Raw genomic sequence first — 17,447 nt, 5'->3', positions numbered from 1 at the left:
TTTCCTTGTTTAATTTTGGATATAATAATACTTTAGAGAACTAATACAAGTGATCAGATGAATAAAGGTCAGAAGTCACTAGCTATTTGACAACAATTCATGTGATGCTTTGGTTTTGTAACATGGAAACTAAAATTCTTGAACTAGACAATGCTTTCATCATATGGATACCTAAAAGCCAATTTGGAACCAATTTCTGACAAATCAAGGGTTTTGGTAGCTTCTGAACTTAACGCACCCCTCTATAATTCTGTGAACATTTATTGATCAGTTGGCAAGTTTAAGCGGAAAGCGGTCTGAAAAAAATTTGGCCAGCCAATCCTTTCTGGTCAAGAAAAAAATAATCATCTGTTATATCCTTAATACTATTTATTAAAGAATTGCTCCACCGTCGACAGACCATAAATGATACTCATCATTTGAACAATAATTGGTGTTTTAATCATGTACATATATATATGTCTAATTGACATGGGACAAAGAAGTAATTCCAACTGTGTGGGCAAAAAATTGTCAAATTGTCTAATTAACACAAAAACATAAAATAGTTTATTAATTTTGCTTTTGGTGCATGCCCAATCAGTACTTCATTTCATATAGGACATAGTGCCAAGGAATTTTTTCTTTTTATCTTGAAGTGAAATTAGAAGCTCAAATGAAACTTTTCAACAGTGATAATGGCGTAAGATAATGTAACTTTTGTAACTGAAGAAAAATACTGATTTGTCTGCTCCTATTTTTCATTGAGAAAAAATACTGCTTGTCAGTGGTGGAGCATCTTTAAAGGGACAATTCACTCAGGCTAATTCTTTTACATAACCAAGAAGCAAAATATGGCATAAATGTATTGTTCTACATTTCTTATGAAACATTTAACTCAATATATTGACAAATTCCACGTTATTTTTAAGTATTTTAATTGATACCATTGTAACTACAAATCATTGTAATACGATTACTGCCGTTCTACAAATCATTGTGTTACAGTACTAGTGTATCGACTCACTGTATACGCTACATGGTACAGGTGAAGTGTCTATGTAACACGCATTGTGATTGGCTGAAGTGTGTATATAAAGAAACGTTACACAATGCAACCTATTTGTGCAATCGGGACGTTGTAAGTACGTCGAAACAATTACAAATGTTCATAGATAAACATCTGAAAAATTAATACCTTGTAAAATAGAAGTATTACGCTGTAAAAATAAATAACGCTGATATATAGAATTCGCGGTGTAATATACATGACTGTTGGGTGTTTTTTTCCGTAGTACACCTAGCACATGTGACGAACTTGACTGACAGAGTTTCCTGAAATAGCTGTTGTAAATATATAAATAAGATGATTGAAAAAAAAAATCAAAAACATGGAAAGAGATAACACACAATCAGGTTATACTAGCTGTAGAAGAATACATAATATTGATTTTTAAAAACATGATAATACTGGTACCGTTAATGAATAAATATGAAGGTCAAGAAGAAAGTATCTGCTAAAAAAACTGTTCAGTTTCATAATTATGGTAAGGTATATTTAAAATGTCAATTTAACTCTGAATTTGAACTTTATACTGAATAAAAAAGTGTGGAAGTACTAAAAATCGTCGATCGCCAAGCTGCCAACGCGTGCATATTATAAGTTACCGGTAAAGTTACATGTGTGTTTGCACATGTGTAACGTTACGTTACTATTTTAATCTCGCCAAAATTAGAAGCGGTTCAACCGATCACAGCCAAAAATTAGAAGCAGTCCTCAAAACGATCATATGTCGACATGTCAAAGCCACGAAACCGATCTAAAAGTACGCGAAAGGGTAGTGAAAATGTACAATGATGGCATGGGGTGTCCTATGGAAATATATCTAAAGCGGCCGACGTTTGTAAATCAACCTGTCGGAAAAATCGCAAAGTGTTGTTGCGAGGAACGCATGGTTCTCTGGCTTCCACGTTGTTTCTCTCTTCCTTAGTTTCTGGTCTATCATGACCACCAACAAAGGTCAGTGAAGAAGTTGTTAAATTCGTCGAAATATCGAAAGAAAATGAGACCCAAGCATGGAGGGCATAAAAAAACAGCTTTACTGTGCACAACACGTTTTTCTCTTCTATTTATAGATCAACTCAGCCAATCACAATGCGTGTTACATAGGCACTTACCTGTAACATGTAGCGATGTAATCTACTACAGTGAGTCGATACACTAGTACTGTAACAAACATCGTGCAATCTTATGAGTAGAACGGCAGTTAGCAGGTACAGTATGTTACTCTGTACCCATTCCCGAGCCAAAGTCACGCACGTTAAACAAATGAACTACATAACCACTGAGGAGGTAATAAAATGATTTTTAGGCAAGACAATTCATTTAATAAGGTAAACCACTACTGTCAGAGCAAGGGACAGGGTTCGGCATACAAGATGTTCGACCACAATGTGTAATGGCGGACAGCGAGCGAGTTTGAAAGTTCACACACATTTCACCACCATGGGCTTTTCGAGCATATCACAGTAAAACCGACTGATCTAATTTCCATTAGAACTGGTTTTTTCCCCCCCCGATATATGGACAAATTTTAATGTTGTCTTAGATTGAATTGTCCCTTTAAGTACAAGCTAAGGCATATATATGAATGGTTGGATTTCACCTTTTATAATAGAACAACAAATTTGTAGTACACAACCTTAACATAACAAATTCAAATAACACACATGTCCAGTACAAATTTTTATATGTATATACAGCATATCTTTCTGTGGGCTATCCTATATAATTGAGACATCACAGTGAAATCCACTGATGTATACAAACATGCCTGTGGGAGACCTTACATGTGAAACACATGTCATAGCTAGACATTATCATGTTAACAGCAAGGTTAGGCCTGCTCCTTATCTATCACATGTATCAGGTACTCACAGGAGTTCTACAGCACCAATCTAAAACCTTAATTATCTATCACATGTATCAGGTACTCACAGGAGTTCTACAGCACCAATCTAAAACCTTAATTATCTATCACATGTATCAGGTACTCACAGGAGTTCTACAGCACCAATCTAAAACCTTAATTATCTATCACATGTATCAGGTACTCACAGGAGTTCTACAGCACCAATCTAAAACCTTAATTATCTATCACATGTATCAGGTACTCACAGGAGTTCTACAGCACCAATCTAAAACCTTAATTATCTCTTTAAAAGAATCTTACGAAAGTGTTACAAATAAGTATTCATCTTTCTTGATCAATGTCTGATTTACACAAAGTCAAACATGAGTCTACATTATGTATCAAGCTCAGGACATAAATACATAATTTAAAGTTAAAATGCAATCAAATTTAAGTCGATTCCAAATAATACTGAAAAGATACAAATGATAACCTTCTTACTTGCTTAAATTGTACATACCGTATGCGACCCAATAAGACCCCATGCATATGTATGTACCTTTAAGCGCCCCTCCCCCTTTTTGAGGCCTGGATTCCAATTGTCCAGGCATAAATAAAGACCAAAACTACACAAAATTGTATAGATTTACAATAATTTCATCTTATTAGTACCTTTTCATTTTTGCAATTATTTAAAGCCCTGGGCGCTTATTGGGTCAAATACGGTATTATATATAATGTCATCTTGTATTATATGTTATTGTATTTATTAAATTGCATTGGGAGAGGGCTTAAAATAAGTTGAACAACTTGTGCCCAATCCGGATTTCATATGCACTCTATATATTTGATACAAACAAAATATGTTTAAATCAAAATTGCTTAAATGAACAGGATACAAATTCATGAGATGTTTTTACCATTACTTATACAGACAATTTGAAATGGTAATAACTTATTAGAAATTGTAATAATTTTATTCTTAAAGTTGAAATTCATAATTGAACCAACTTCATAGTTTTTGCTCAAAATATCACTTTATTACTCTAACCAAATTAAGATATTGATGGATATCTTACTATCATAACAGCTGTATAATACCAATGATAAATAACTGTTTACCTGTTTTACAAGAAAAACAAGGTTTCTTTGAAAAATGAATATGTTATGTAAATGATTTTCTAAGGCTTTCTGCAATTTAAACAAAGTGGAATACTAGAATAGATCAAAATTTAATATTTTTGTTGAATAAGCCAATAAATTTAAATTAAAAATAATCTGGCAATACACCTGGATGACCTAGATTTTAAACTAAGTAACAAAAGGTATATACGTGCATGTATATCATACATGAACCATGCTTTCGATGGGAGTCTTATTGAAACCCTATTCCAATAAGACAATGCACAGTGCCAGGTACTGACCATTGTCTGTAAAAGTTTTTCTCAGGGTACATTAACTTTCCTCTACCTCCTAAACCTAACATGTCCTTATTTAAATATGTATGGATCAAATTGTTAACAGGTATATACTTTCCTCGTTCTTCACCTATGGTGATAAACTTTATCAAGGGTTTTGAATAAATAATTCATTTCAATTAAGGCTTAACATTTTGTCAAGTTACATGAGTTTCTATATCCCGTGAACTGTCTAGGTGTCAAATTAAGAGAGTGGGTATTCCTCTTCCTTTTAAACTCTTTTAATTTGTCAATGATAAATACACCAATAACTACAACAGTAATAACAATGAGATAACTATCAATGTCATCAATATATCCTAATTGGTTATAGCAGGTGCTTGATTATCACCTTAATTAATATTACCATAGAGAACCAATTGATTATCTGCCATTAATCAATTTTTCATTATAGATATACTCTAAGAGTAAATCAATCACCAACAGGATTCTGTAAGGGCAGTATAGTATAGTACTATATATCTATACACAAACAAATATAAACTGTTATATAGAATATGCAGTTAAGTATATGTAAAGACACAAAACCATGTCCAACATCTGTTGATGTGAAATACCTTTAGAATTCTGACAGATGTTGTACAAAAACTTAAATGTATGTATTGTTAGATGGTATGTGTAAAAATGAGGCCCATGGGCCTTAGCGGTCACCTGAATTCAGACACAGAATGAAACAAAGACATGCATATAAACACTATAAATATATATTGGCCCATCAGGCCCTTGAAGTCAGTCAGTGATTTTATAAATTTTTAATCTATGAAGATTATTTGGTTCCATCAAATCAGTGAATTCAGGAGAAAGATTTTTGAAATGTTATCCATTTTGACCCCTTTTGGCCCCACCCCTCTCGCCCCTGGGGGTCGGCCAGGACCAATATGGATATGATGTTAAATGCTATCTCAGGTTCTACCAGTTCCAGAATTTCAGAAGAAGATTTTTGAAGTTTTAGCCTATTTGACCGGTTTTGGGACCGCCCCTAAGGCCCCTGGGGATCAGTCATGGAAAATTTGGTAATAAGATTCAATGGCCATCACATAGAGATAATTCTGACTACAATTGACGAATTTCCTATTATAATGACTAAATAATGCTCAAAAATGTGTTTTCCATATAAAAACTTATATGTAGTAAACTTAACCCCCTCCCTAGGGGTAAACCTGAGACCCAAGGGTCATATAATTCACAATTTTCATAAAACACCTTAAGACCTGTCCATCTATGAAGAGTATTTGATTCTACCATTTCCAGTATTTAAGAAGAAGATTTTTAAAGTTTTAGCCTATTTGCCCCTTTCGGCCCCGCCCCTCTGCCCCGAGGGGGTTGACCAGGATATTAAAATGTTATCTCATGCTTATAATTCTAAACAAGTTTGACTCATTTCGTATTAAAATTGAGCAAAAAATGCTCATAAATGTGTTTTCACTATATAAACTATAGTAAACTTGACCCCTTCCCCAGGGGGAAACGTGAGACCCCAGGGTCATATAATTCACAATTTTGGTAAAGGACCTCAAGACCTTTTAATCTATGAAGAGTATGTGATTCTACCATTTCCAGAATTTCAGAAGAAGATTTTTGAAGATATAGCCTATTTGACCCCTTTTGACCCCGCCCCTAAGGCCCCTGGGGTTCAGTCATGGAAAATTGGTTAATAGGATTCAATGGCAATCTCATACTGATAATTCTGACAATATTTGACTCATTTCCTATTACAAATGATCAAATAATACTCAAAAATGTGTTTTCCCTATATAAACTATAGTAAACTTAACCCCCTCCCCAGGGGGAAACCCGAGACCCCAGGGTCATATAATTCACAATTTTTGTAAATGACCTTATGACCTTTCTATCTATGAAGAGTATTTAATTCCATCACATCTGTGAGTGGAGAAGAAGATTTTTGAAATTATAGTCAATTTAACCTCTTTTGGCCCCTCCCATAGCTCCCTGGGGGGTGGGGACCGTATAATTCACAATTTTGATTGGCCTTATGCCTTAGAAGCTTTGTGCAAAATTTCATTGAAATTGCTTCAACAGTTTTTGAGAAGAAGTCGAAAATGTAAATTGTTTACGGACATACGACGCACGACGGACGACGCACGACGGACGACGGACGACGACGGACAAAAGGCGATTAGAATAGGTCACTTGAGACTTCGTCTCAGGTGACCTAAAAATGTCATTGTACTCAAAGACCCATATATAGGTAAGGCATGTATGCTTTAGTGAAGCTAATGAAGAAGTGCAGACCATGTGATATTCAGTAGAGAGTAAAACACCTTTTAAAACTTAGGATAAGCAGATTTCTGAAGTGCAGTTCTTAAACAAGATAAGCACTATTGCACATCCATCTACATGCATATCTCTAAAATTTGTTAAGGTTTGACTAATAATGAATTAATTAAACATTACTTCAAGTAGGTAAAACATGCAGCAGCCTCCCAAAACACACAGGTATGCACATCTCAAGGTGTTTTTATGTCAATAATTATTTCTATGTTCTTTTAAAATAAAACTTGTAGTTTGATGTTTCATTTTTGTGATAATATATGGATGTGCAAAGTCTGTTGTACAATTTTGCTTCCTTGTATGGTAATACAGGACTGTTTTACATGTTTTTGCTGTAAGCTAGCTATCAACAATCTGTGTATTTATGAATGCTAATCGATATGCTGCATTGCTGTGAATTTTTCATGGTTACCTGTTGTACCACCTCCTACCCTGTACAGACAGGTATAATGTGTCTGTTGTGTCAAGGTAGATGATATAACTGTCTACAGCATCCTGTATTTAAACATCAATGGTTCAACTACAGAATATATATCAGCTAAAGGTATAGTCTAACGGAACAGTATTTTCAACAATGGTCACACTGAATTTCTATCTTCACACAAGCATAAGATCAGATATATACAAGAGGTATATTAGACTGAATTTCATTGGTTCATTATATATGCAAACATGGAAATGTTTTTATTCAATAAAGTTTCAGTGTATCTATCACTCTAATGATTTCAGAAATATTTCCCAAAATATCATTCCCACACAAAATACACAAAGACTTCTTTGTAGATATAGCATTATCCCCAATTTATGGCCCAACAATGTCAACAAACATCTTTTTTATGCAAATCAAATTGTATGTACATATAATCAACTGTACTTCAATGTGATTTTAGACTCCTTACATGGCTAGTACATAGAAGATTTTAGCCACCTTTATGGTTAAGCTGGCTAAAACATAAACCCTATTCTGTAGTAGTATTCTATAGTATAGTTTATAAACCTGAACCAATTTGGGTCAAGCCTTCTGTGACCTATGACCTTGTATTAGAGAAATTAATGTGATAACACTCTCTAAGAACGGCTCTTGTGTACCACTCAACTCAATACACTGTTCTTGTCTATAGGTTTTATAAGCTTATAAGTCTGTATAGCCAGAAGCGATTAGCAATGTAAGATGCATTCTGTGCTGTCTGCATGGCTAAACAGCAGTGATAGAAAGACATCTCCTTATTGATCGTTGTCCACGAAACAGGACGAGCATTCCCTCAGCAACAACTTAGCTAGGACTCTAAATGTCCTGGCATAGGACACCTCAAAACTGTCATGGGACATCTTGTGATGTCTTAGCACAGCTGAATAGGTAATGTTAGGTCATTGCTTATAGGACATGAGTTAGGATCCCAATCGTGCAGCATCTATTTCAAGTCTATTTATGACACAGATGATATCTCATAATAAACACCATTAATGACAAGCCTTTTAGTGACATGTCCGTATGGATTTGCAGTCTGGCCATCAGTGTACGTCTAATCAGAGCTTTGTTTTGATTCAGGGAATCTAACCCTTCTGATTCATCACCAATGCACCAGGGATATAGAGATAAGTTCTAGTCAAAACATATTAAGAGTGATATATCTGTACCTTAAGAGATGAGGGGAATAGGCTGTCACATCAAATGTCTGTATATCGACTTAAATGTCTAGGAGAGACTGATCGCCATGGTCAGGATGGTTGAAATTCGGTACCTTTTACTGATGCCTTTATGAGCTGACACTTGCAATTGTGTAACTGTTACAGCTAGCAATATCACCTGAACAGATACATTTGCCTATGGAAGCTAATTGACCTGATGGTATAAAGCTAACGGACATGCCATTACTATAAACCATATATTATTTTTCATAGACAATGCAATGTTTGATATGTTCAATGTTTGAATCTTTGATACAATTTTCCTCATCTTTGAGGCGTTCTTAACAAGTGAACATATATGGAACCATTACTCCTGATGGCTGTGATGATGCGTTTTAATATTTTTCAAAATAAAACAAATCCCTGCAAGTCTCATAACAAACGGGATGATATGAGAGAGCCAATTTATGATTTATCTGAATTTTGTAACTTTAGAGCCAAGTGATGAGTCTATGAAAGACTAGGCACCTTCAGAGACAATAGAATTAATTTAAGTATGATTTAATTTTCAGCTTTCATAGGCACTTTAAATTTGGGAGATAGCAAGTCCTTAACACCTGAAGCAAATCTTTTCTGGGTTAAAGAATATAAGACGTTGTCTAAGATTCTGTATCTGTGTAACAGGAGAGGAGAAATGTAGCAAACAGATCGGGGTTAGCTGATTGAGCTTTCTGCTCACCTATAATCAACCATGTCCAATTCCCCTAAATTTCTCTCTCCTTTCTTTAAAGTATTTACACTTGAAGACACAACAACTCACAAGTTTGCATATCACCTAGTCTGGCCTGAAAATCATATTCCCAATACTTCAAATGATTAGGCATGTTTGCCAATTTTGTAACTGGAGAGGAGCAAATGTATATGTAGCAATTGGACAGAGTTTCGAACTGGGAACCTCCAAACACTAGCTGAATGCTATACTGGGAACCTCCAAACACTAGCTGAATGCTATACTGAGTGATTGAGTTTCCTGGTCACCGATGAGCGACCCAGTGTAGTTCTGATACAGATGTAAACACAGTCTTAAAGAATGAGAATATACTCAAGTCTTAAAGAATGAGATTATCGTCATTTGTGGGGTTAACATATAGGAACCTTAAGTGACAATGTCATAACAGGATTAGTGTTAAGAATAGCAGGTTATATTAGAAACCCAGGTGATGTCTGAGACAGATAGTGGGTCTAGGACTGTTAAACAGTGGGGGTGATCAGCGTATAAACACAGACTGTGATACAGGTAGATTGGAGGAAGACAAGCTGATAACGAGCTTCCTAACGATACCGATTATCAGCCAAAGTGGTGATGGATCTAAACACCCCTGACCCAAACATAGAATATGATCTGATAAGGGTTACGCTATTACAGATAACGCCACTTTTTCTGTGTATTCCAATGCCGATCAGCTTCAGAAACAAGTGGGTTATGGCACCCAATCACAGTGGTTGTGACGGCTTTAAATGCATGTTATAACCTCATGTCTACAGAAAAAATGTAATCCTTACATACTACTGGCTTGTATCTCCTCAAACATCTACTTCAGCTGTAATTCACACTACTTAGTTTACACTCACTGTCTAGGAGTATAGCACCAGGTACATATGTATGTAGCTGAGGTATCGGTTAGAAAAGTTTTTTTAAACGGGGTAACATGGAAGGGCAGACTTAGGTCATCAGCTACTAAATATAACTGCTTTGTAGCTGAAGTCTGTGCCAGATTATCTTCACCCAGTTCAAAACATACAGCATCAAGAAATACCACAAATTAAAGGAAATGCATAATGGTACATGTACCAGCATTTAACTAAGTTTTACCCTAGATTATCTCCCCTTAGTTCAAAACTAAGGATATTGGAAACCAAAATAAGTTAGCATCATTGAAAGTTTGTGTTTAACGCCCTGCATATCATGAAATGCAGATGCCACAACTGTCTTGATAAGTTCTTTTAATTGATTATATAGATATTTGTCTTTCTATTTTTATGGCAAGAGAGATCAATCCGGATCAGGATAACCATGGGAACTGGAGAGCCCCTTCCCTTTCAGTGTAGTTTGTTTGACAAGGGATGGTGGCTCCCTAATCCCTAATAGAGAATTGGGGAGAACATTCCCTATCTACACAGGACCTTCACTGCATGTGGGTATCTGTACTGGAGTAACCTGGCATCCACGGTATCAAACATATGTTGGTCAGTCCACATACACAAATAGTGCATATACATACATGTACCTTTTTGTATAGCACTTGAAGCACTAAAGGTGACACCTAACTGGTATATATACACTATATCAGTAACAGAAATGTATAAACGATGAGAGAAGTGAACAAACAAGTCCACAAAATGAAAATGTCACATCTCTTATATATCTAACAAGTTATGACTCATAAACTATAATTATATAATTTCATAATAACTGGAAGTGTTTCTCATCCTTGGTAAGCATGCACAATTAAAGTAAGGAGGCCTTATAAAGGGATACTACTTCAATCTTGCATTTATACGAGTTAATTACTGCAGATTCATTAACTTAACTTGGTAAGCTTAAGCTTATACCGCATTGGGGCAGAATAGGGATGTTTAAGCTGGGCTGATGCTATAAACATGCTAATATAGAAGTCTCCTTGACAACTTAACACAAGAGGATAATGAAATTGTCATGAGTTCTGGTGACAGAATCTACATAGACACAAAAATTCAATAAAGGCAGAGACATTAATCCATTAAATTGATTGTGATACACATCAATATAAACAAAGACCAGTCAATATGTAAATTTTCAAACCTGTCACACGATCTTGGTACTTACTCTATGTAGTATATTCTGCCGTGGTCAACCGTTAATTTCGCTTCCCAACCTTCGGGTAAACTATTGTTAATTCGACTGAGCAGGTTACTGTTGGCCATCGCAGCCCCTGCCTCAGCATCGACTCAGTTGCACACAACAACACAGAATATTGCACCATCAGCTCATTATGTTTCGTTAATTTCCATAAATCTCCAATTAATATTCCTCAATCAACTAGAACACACAACAAATCGGAAACGTTGGGGCTGGTGAGTCCTACATCAGCTGAACTGGGTTGTCCACTTCTGGAATAAAAAGTAAATATTGTGATAAAGATAATATTCCATTTATTCTTGATAGATATTTATACAGAGTAAACAAAACTTAATCCAGCTCCACACTGAACCCTTCAAGATCTAAACAAAATACACTCACGCACAAGTACACAACATTAGCAGCAGCAGTATATATATATATGAACCAAGAACGTTAAGGCTATATGTTCACAGTTAAGATTATTATTGGTTTATGTATCTAACAACAATAAAGATTTTCATGTTTACAACATGAAATTGAAAATGATTTAATGCACATGTCCATGATACCTTAATTCTTCTGTACAGTACAACATGCCTGAAACATAATGGAAATTCTTGTAGATCATCCCTAATATCTATGAGTCATTTTAGTAAACAACTTTGTACAAGTTTAAATAAAGACTTGTTTATAATAGTTGGTCGGTAACCTTTGTTTTCTCCTCTTTTTAACCCAGTGTTTTATAAACCAGTGTAGTTTTACATCTTGTAAGATAGCAAACAGTCTCACAGATGATAAAAGTTGTAAATTACAAAATCATTTGACAGTGTGGAGCCCAAGTAGATGATTTGGTGGTTAAGATGTTTTGATGATGTATTACCACATTAGGTCTATATCACCTATGGTACCTGAGTATGAATCACAGGTGGGGCAATTGCCAGGTGCTAATGGTTTTTCTCCAGGTACTCTGGCTTTCCTTCACCATCTAAACCAGTGGCACATACGTCCTTAAATGACCATGGCTTTAAATATTATAAGATGATAAATTAATCAAACACTTGAATCAATGGTTTAGAATTACCGGGTAACAGTTGTTAAAGTTGTACATTTCAGATAATGAAATATAATATTAGGAAATAAATGCTTGGTATTCAGAATATTTAATGTTGTAGTTTGAATTAGGACATCTTTCTGTGATCATAGGTAATTAATTTCAAAATAAATTGGAAAGTTGACCTGATATTGAATTATAGCATCTGACTAATAATTATGACGTAAATGGGACCTCACCCAGTCAATTTTCAATAAAATTGTAATCTGTTATAGTGTAGTATACACAAGTTTTTTGCTTTTACAATATATGCAAAATTTACTGAAAATGTTGCAAGTGATGTCATTTAGAGAAATCTCAAAATGAGTAATTGCATTGGAATTTGATATGGTAAAACTTGATATTCTTTAAAAATTTCTCCAAAATGATTGTTTTATTCATTTAAAATCAGATTTGGAAATTTTATATAAATGAGTCGTAAGTGATATTTGATGGTTATGTTACGAATATCCCAAATCAGTCAAATTCTTCAACACAAATGAGCCAAGCCGTGAATGTTGACACCAATGTCAAAGCAATTCTGCTGATTCTACCAGCTGTTAGCCAATGATGCGATCAGCTGTAAGAATGTAGGTCAGGGGGAGATAACTGACCTTAATTTACTCCTCACCTGATTATTGTTGTGTATATAATAGACTGGAGTAGTAGTACAGACATGCTTCATTACAAGTATTATGGAGTATTTACTTCTCCATTAGTCTCCAGTCAAGGCCGTGACGGACAGTCCGCCCTGAGCTACCGATCATCACTGATCCAGAGTATACACAGGTAATTGGACACTCCACAACGTTCCTTCTCATCTGAGTAGGACAACATTACAAAAATCAAACACCACCTTAGGCTGTGAGGTACACACAAGGAAAGTTCAATAATTAAATATTTGAGTTATAATAACCTTTGGTTTGGTTTGAAAATAATCAATGAAACCTTTGAGCAGCAATTTTTTTCACAAGACCTTGGACAGTTGACTTAACAGATGAAAAATTGTCTTAAAAAATCTTTAAAATTCAACAAAGAACATTCTCATGTTTAAAGTTCATAAAGTAAAATCCCATAAATCTTTCATTCTGCAAATTCCATATAAGTCAGCACATTGCATTATCAATGTGTGTGTGCATATATATAGAGGTATCAACCAGTAGCAACGCTAATTTATCTTCTGGTATGAACTATAAGTCAATATATCCACTCATAACCTTTCTCTATACTGAATTTAACATAAAGACAAAGAAAATATTCTCATCAATTCAACTGAAATCTCCCTTCGGTTTCTCTTTATCAATTCTATGTGTGAGTATGCCTTAAATTGATTGCAATGCAAACATCTGGTATAATGCAAAAATATTTACAAATATTTGAATGATTTACGAACAAAAATTTTGATGACTTATGAACATTGATAAATACCCAGCAAGAGAAGCTGCATTGTAGAGAAGCTGGAGCTATTTGTCCAGGCTACACCTGTCATCACACAGGAAGCACATACTACCTGATATATGATATCCCTTTAACGTCCTCCAGGTATTTACTGATGAGATTACACTTTATAGAATATTCCTCATCCCATTTGATTGTAAATCTATGTTGTATATTCAAACCTGTCGGTGAATAATTGAAATACATCAGAGACCAGGAAAAAAGGTCTTTATAACCATGTGGTCTTTATGTATAAGTGACCATTTGGGACCCTCAGATAGTGGTCTCATCAAACTGGTGGTCTTTATACAGAGGTAGTGTCTACAGCAGACTTGACTGTACATCCATAAATAACTTCATGAAGGTCCAGAGCAGCGAGACAAAGAAACCTAAGGTTAAAATCTAAACATGATGGGCAGTATGTATGCTTCTGTTTCCTGATGATGTGTCCTCAGAAGGAATACTTTATCCTACTTCAGCTTCTAAAAATAATTCTTGATTGCGTTTGATGTCTTGAAATGGTTATATTAACTTTGAAGGATCCATTGTATTGTTTTGGAAATATGTGTTTAAGCATTATACAGTTGACTCATCACCCCTGAAAGTTCATATTGGACTGATCTAGTCTTTGAATTAGAAGAGTTTAAATGCATCTGCAGTATTAAATATACCTAAACTTGCAGTGGTAATCACCTTTGTATGAAGGCCATCTGCTGAATAAGGTATACCATTTACTTGGTGTCCTTGGTGTCCAAAACGGCAGAAAAATCACTGACTAGCGGTCAGTATATATGTGGCAACCTCCCCACAAGGGATTCGGGTTCAAATCCCTGAGGTGGAGGGCTTGTAAGTAATATGTCGGGACATCTTAACCACTTAACCACTCGGCCACCGCGGCCCCACCTTACTTAATTGTACCTTAAGTGGTCTTAATAGAGAGGTTTAACCATACACTTTGGTAAGACAGTGATAAGGATGAAACATGTCCATGTTTAGTAACAATGATCATGAACAACTAACCAAAGAATCAAAATTCACTTAGTACAGTGTTGTGCTTGTGTGTCTATTAACTGGTGCTAAAACTGTTAGGACTTTTTAGCAGACTGATTCAAATTTTATCATACACACAGAATGCCCTTAGGTCAAGCAGGCTTTAAGGAGACTGAGATAAATCTAAATATGTACCACCACCCAAATTGACTTCACTTGATTTATATACATACCCATATAGATTGACTTATGCACTATATATAGCTATACTCTATATAGGTGTAATTGACACATTACAGATACATGTAATTGACTTTGAAGAGAAATAATTTGATCCTTCAATTATATAAGTATAACAAATGTGGTTTTAAAAAATATTTTTTGTTGTTGCAAAGACCTCTAATTTATAGAAAATTATTTCGGACAGGGATTTTTTGTTTTACTCCTTTAATACACGTGAGGAGTGAACACTTGTTTGAACACTTGTTGACTTTCAACTAGCTCATAATACAAAATATTCAAAACCTGCTTCAATATAATGTGAAGACTCACTTCCCACAAAGACTTTCATAGATTATTACACTTATTATTACACTTACTAATTACTCTGATAGCAGTAAGTTTTACTACGGTCATCTCAACTTACAAAGAACATGAACACAAAATTCAGTTGTTTAGTATGTTTATATATAATTTCCATATGTCTAAATAATATATTGAAATTATTCAAGACCATATCTACATTAAAGTGCTTTGTTGGTTCATATCCAAACTTCATAATATAAACACCCAAACTACCCTACATGGATAGATCTTTATTTAACTTAAAAGTTTCGATCAACAAGCTAGATCATGCTGATCATGACTTGTTGCTGATTTAAGGGGATTTGGCCTGTTTTAACAGATGCCTATCAATTCATAGCTTCAGATATATGCATGTACCTGTAAGTTTCATCAGCAAATGTGGCTGAATGAGAATCTAAAAAACATCAAGAACTAGCTAGAATATCAATAAAAGAATGGTATTGATATATAATATCAGAAAACCTAAATGACCTAAAAGACAGGTGACCTCGATCCAATGTCTCCAATGTGGAGTCTAGTCCATCTAGTCCGATATTTCACAGTTATATATATGTAGAAGGTAGTATGTACAAAAACCATTACCTGACCTCAATCCATGTCTATGTCAGACACTTTATCCTGGTAGTATGGGTGAAAGGTGGTGGACCTGTACAAACTGCTACCCGACCGACCCTACAGCAGCTCATATTAGGTAGATAGGAATCGATTGTAGAAGAAGTGACATTCAAAGGCTCAATTTGTTACACCTGTGTATAAAAACCTACAACCACCTGGTGTAACCTGTGAAGACTTGACAGATCTATTTTGATATCCTAATATGGTCGTGACAGTGATAAAATGTCATTCATTATTAACATTAAATATAGAGATTTAAATTATCACATAAATTAAAATTATCCTTATTTTAGGAAATATCTTACAAAAAGATATCAAAAACATTGTTATATGATTTCATAGCTTAGATAAACAGAACTCTATATATATATATACATTCTGTAAGGGTGACAATCAATTACACAAATGTATACAGATGTATTCCACATGTGTGTTAATGTTAAATCCTGCCTTTAATATGCACATGTATTAGCTGTGGTACAAATTACCCTACTTTATGTAAATTCCATACATAAATAAATATGTATTCATTCTAACTTATAATCTACTTCTTTGAATGATTTATTTGTTCATAATTCTTCTTTGTAATCATAACTTATAATGATCATATACTTTTGTAGATCTATTTGTGTTAATTTCTTTGACCCTTGTTAATTATATACATACTTAAATGCTATGTCTTTTGAAATATCTTGTTAACATACCATTTGTTATAAATAATTTTGAAATGCGATAGTTTGGGTGTAATGTGTGTATACACAACTTCTAGGTATTTCAGGGTTTGGTATAAATAATACACACATGCTAATGGTTGTGTAGTGACAATAGTGTACAACTATGTTCTAATCCCTATAGGGTTAGTCTTAGACCACTAACTGCTACGCATTGTGATATATTGTTGCAACACTTGATAATCTTGCCTTTTCCTATAACACCACTCCAGTTTACTTTCTTATTGCCTAGTACTGACATGCATTCAAGTAACCACAGGGGTTAACTCCTATTAGCAGAAAAGAAATAGTTTAAATAATTTTACGATTGTTACAAAAACACAAGTGTTTATCTTGTAACTTATCTGGGTCATCCTTATAGAACTAGTACCGTATACCATGTCATGTTATAACATGTGTTGAATACACACTTGTGTCTTAGAAAAGTACATCTGAGGATTTCAAATTCCTTACAAAAACACTGTTTTTAAATCTGGCCAATTGCAAGTATACATGGAGAAAACTTGTGGTGGACACTATTTTTGCCGAAAGGCTCTTTTCTTATCAGATTGAGATAGGGGACAGCTTATGTCTGTACGCCTCTGTCTTGGCTCTTTAACGCTGGTTTATTATTTTCCTACAAACCAATCTACCTGTCATCTCAAAATTAAATCACAGTACACCTGAGTGAATCAAACTAACAATAAACAATTCTACAGGTAACACTTATCAAAAGTAACAAAATTAGGAATAATATAGGCATTTCCATGTCTTCATTTATATTTTTAGAAGTTAAAATATTTGAAGGTGAATTTCAAAAATTTGGTTACAATGATTTGTAAAAAGATT

At 34.5% G+C, this 17,447-nt stretch overlaps 2 protein-coding genes across 7 annotated transcripts in view; one reads left to right on the top strand and one right to left on the bottom strand.

The window, feature by feature from the left end:
- The window catches only part of LOC138327868 (short coiled-coil protein B-like), a 34,404-nt gene that overhangs the window by 9,793 nt on the left and 7,164 nt on the right, over positions 1-17,447 (top strand). The window lies entirely within an intron of this gene.
- Positions 1-17,447, bottom strand: part of LOC138327867 (uncharacterized) — a 78,586-nt gene that overhangs the window by 60,695 nt on the left and 444 nt on the right. For all 6 annotated transcript variants that reach the window (XM_069274297.1, XM_069274299.1, XM_069274302.1 and 3 more), the window contains exon 2: positions 11,157-11,440. In XM_069274297.1, the coding sequence (XP_069130398.1) occupies positions 11,157-11,254 (98 nt within the window). In that variant the 5' untranslated portion in view covers positions 11,255-11,440. The remainder of the gene's footprint in view (positions 1-11,156; positions 11,441-17,447) is intronic.

Source organism: Argopecten irradians, chromosome 7, assembly GCF_041381155.1.
Source record: "Argopecten irradians isolate NY chromosome 7, Ai_NY, whole genome shotgun sequence".
Classification (NCBI taxonomy): domain Eukaryota; kingdom Metazoa; phylum Mollusca; class Bivalvia; order Pectinida; family Pectinidae; genus Argopecten; species Argopecten irradians.
This window is presented reverse-complemented; position numbering and strand designations above follow the sequence as displayed.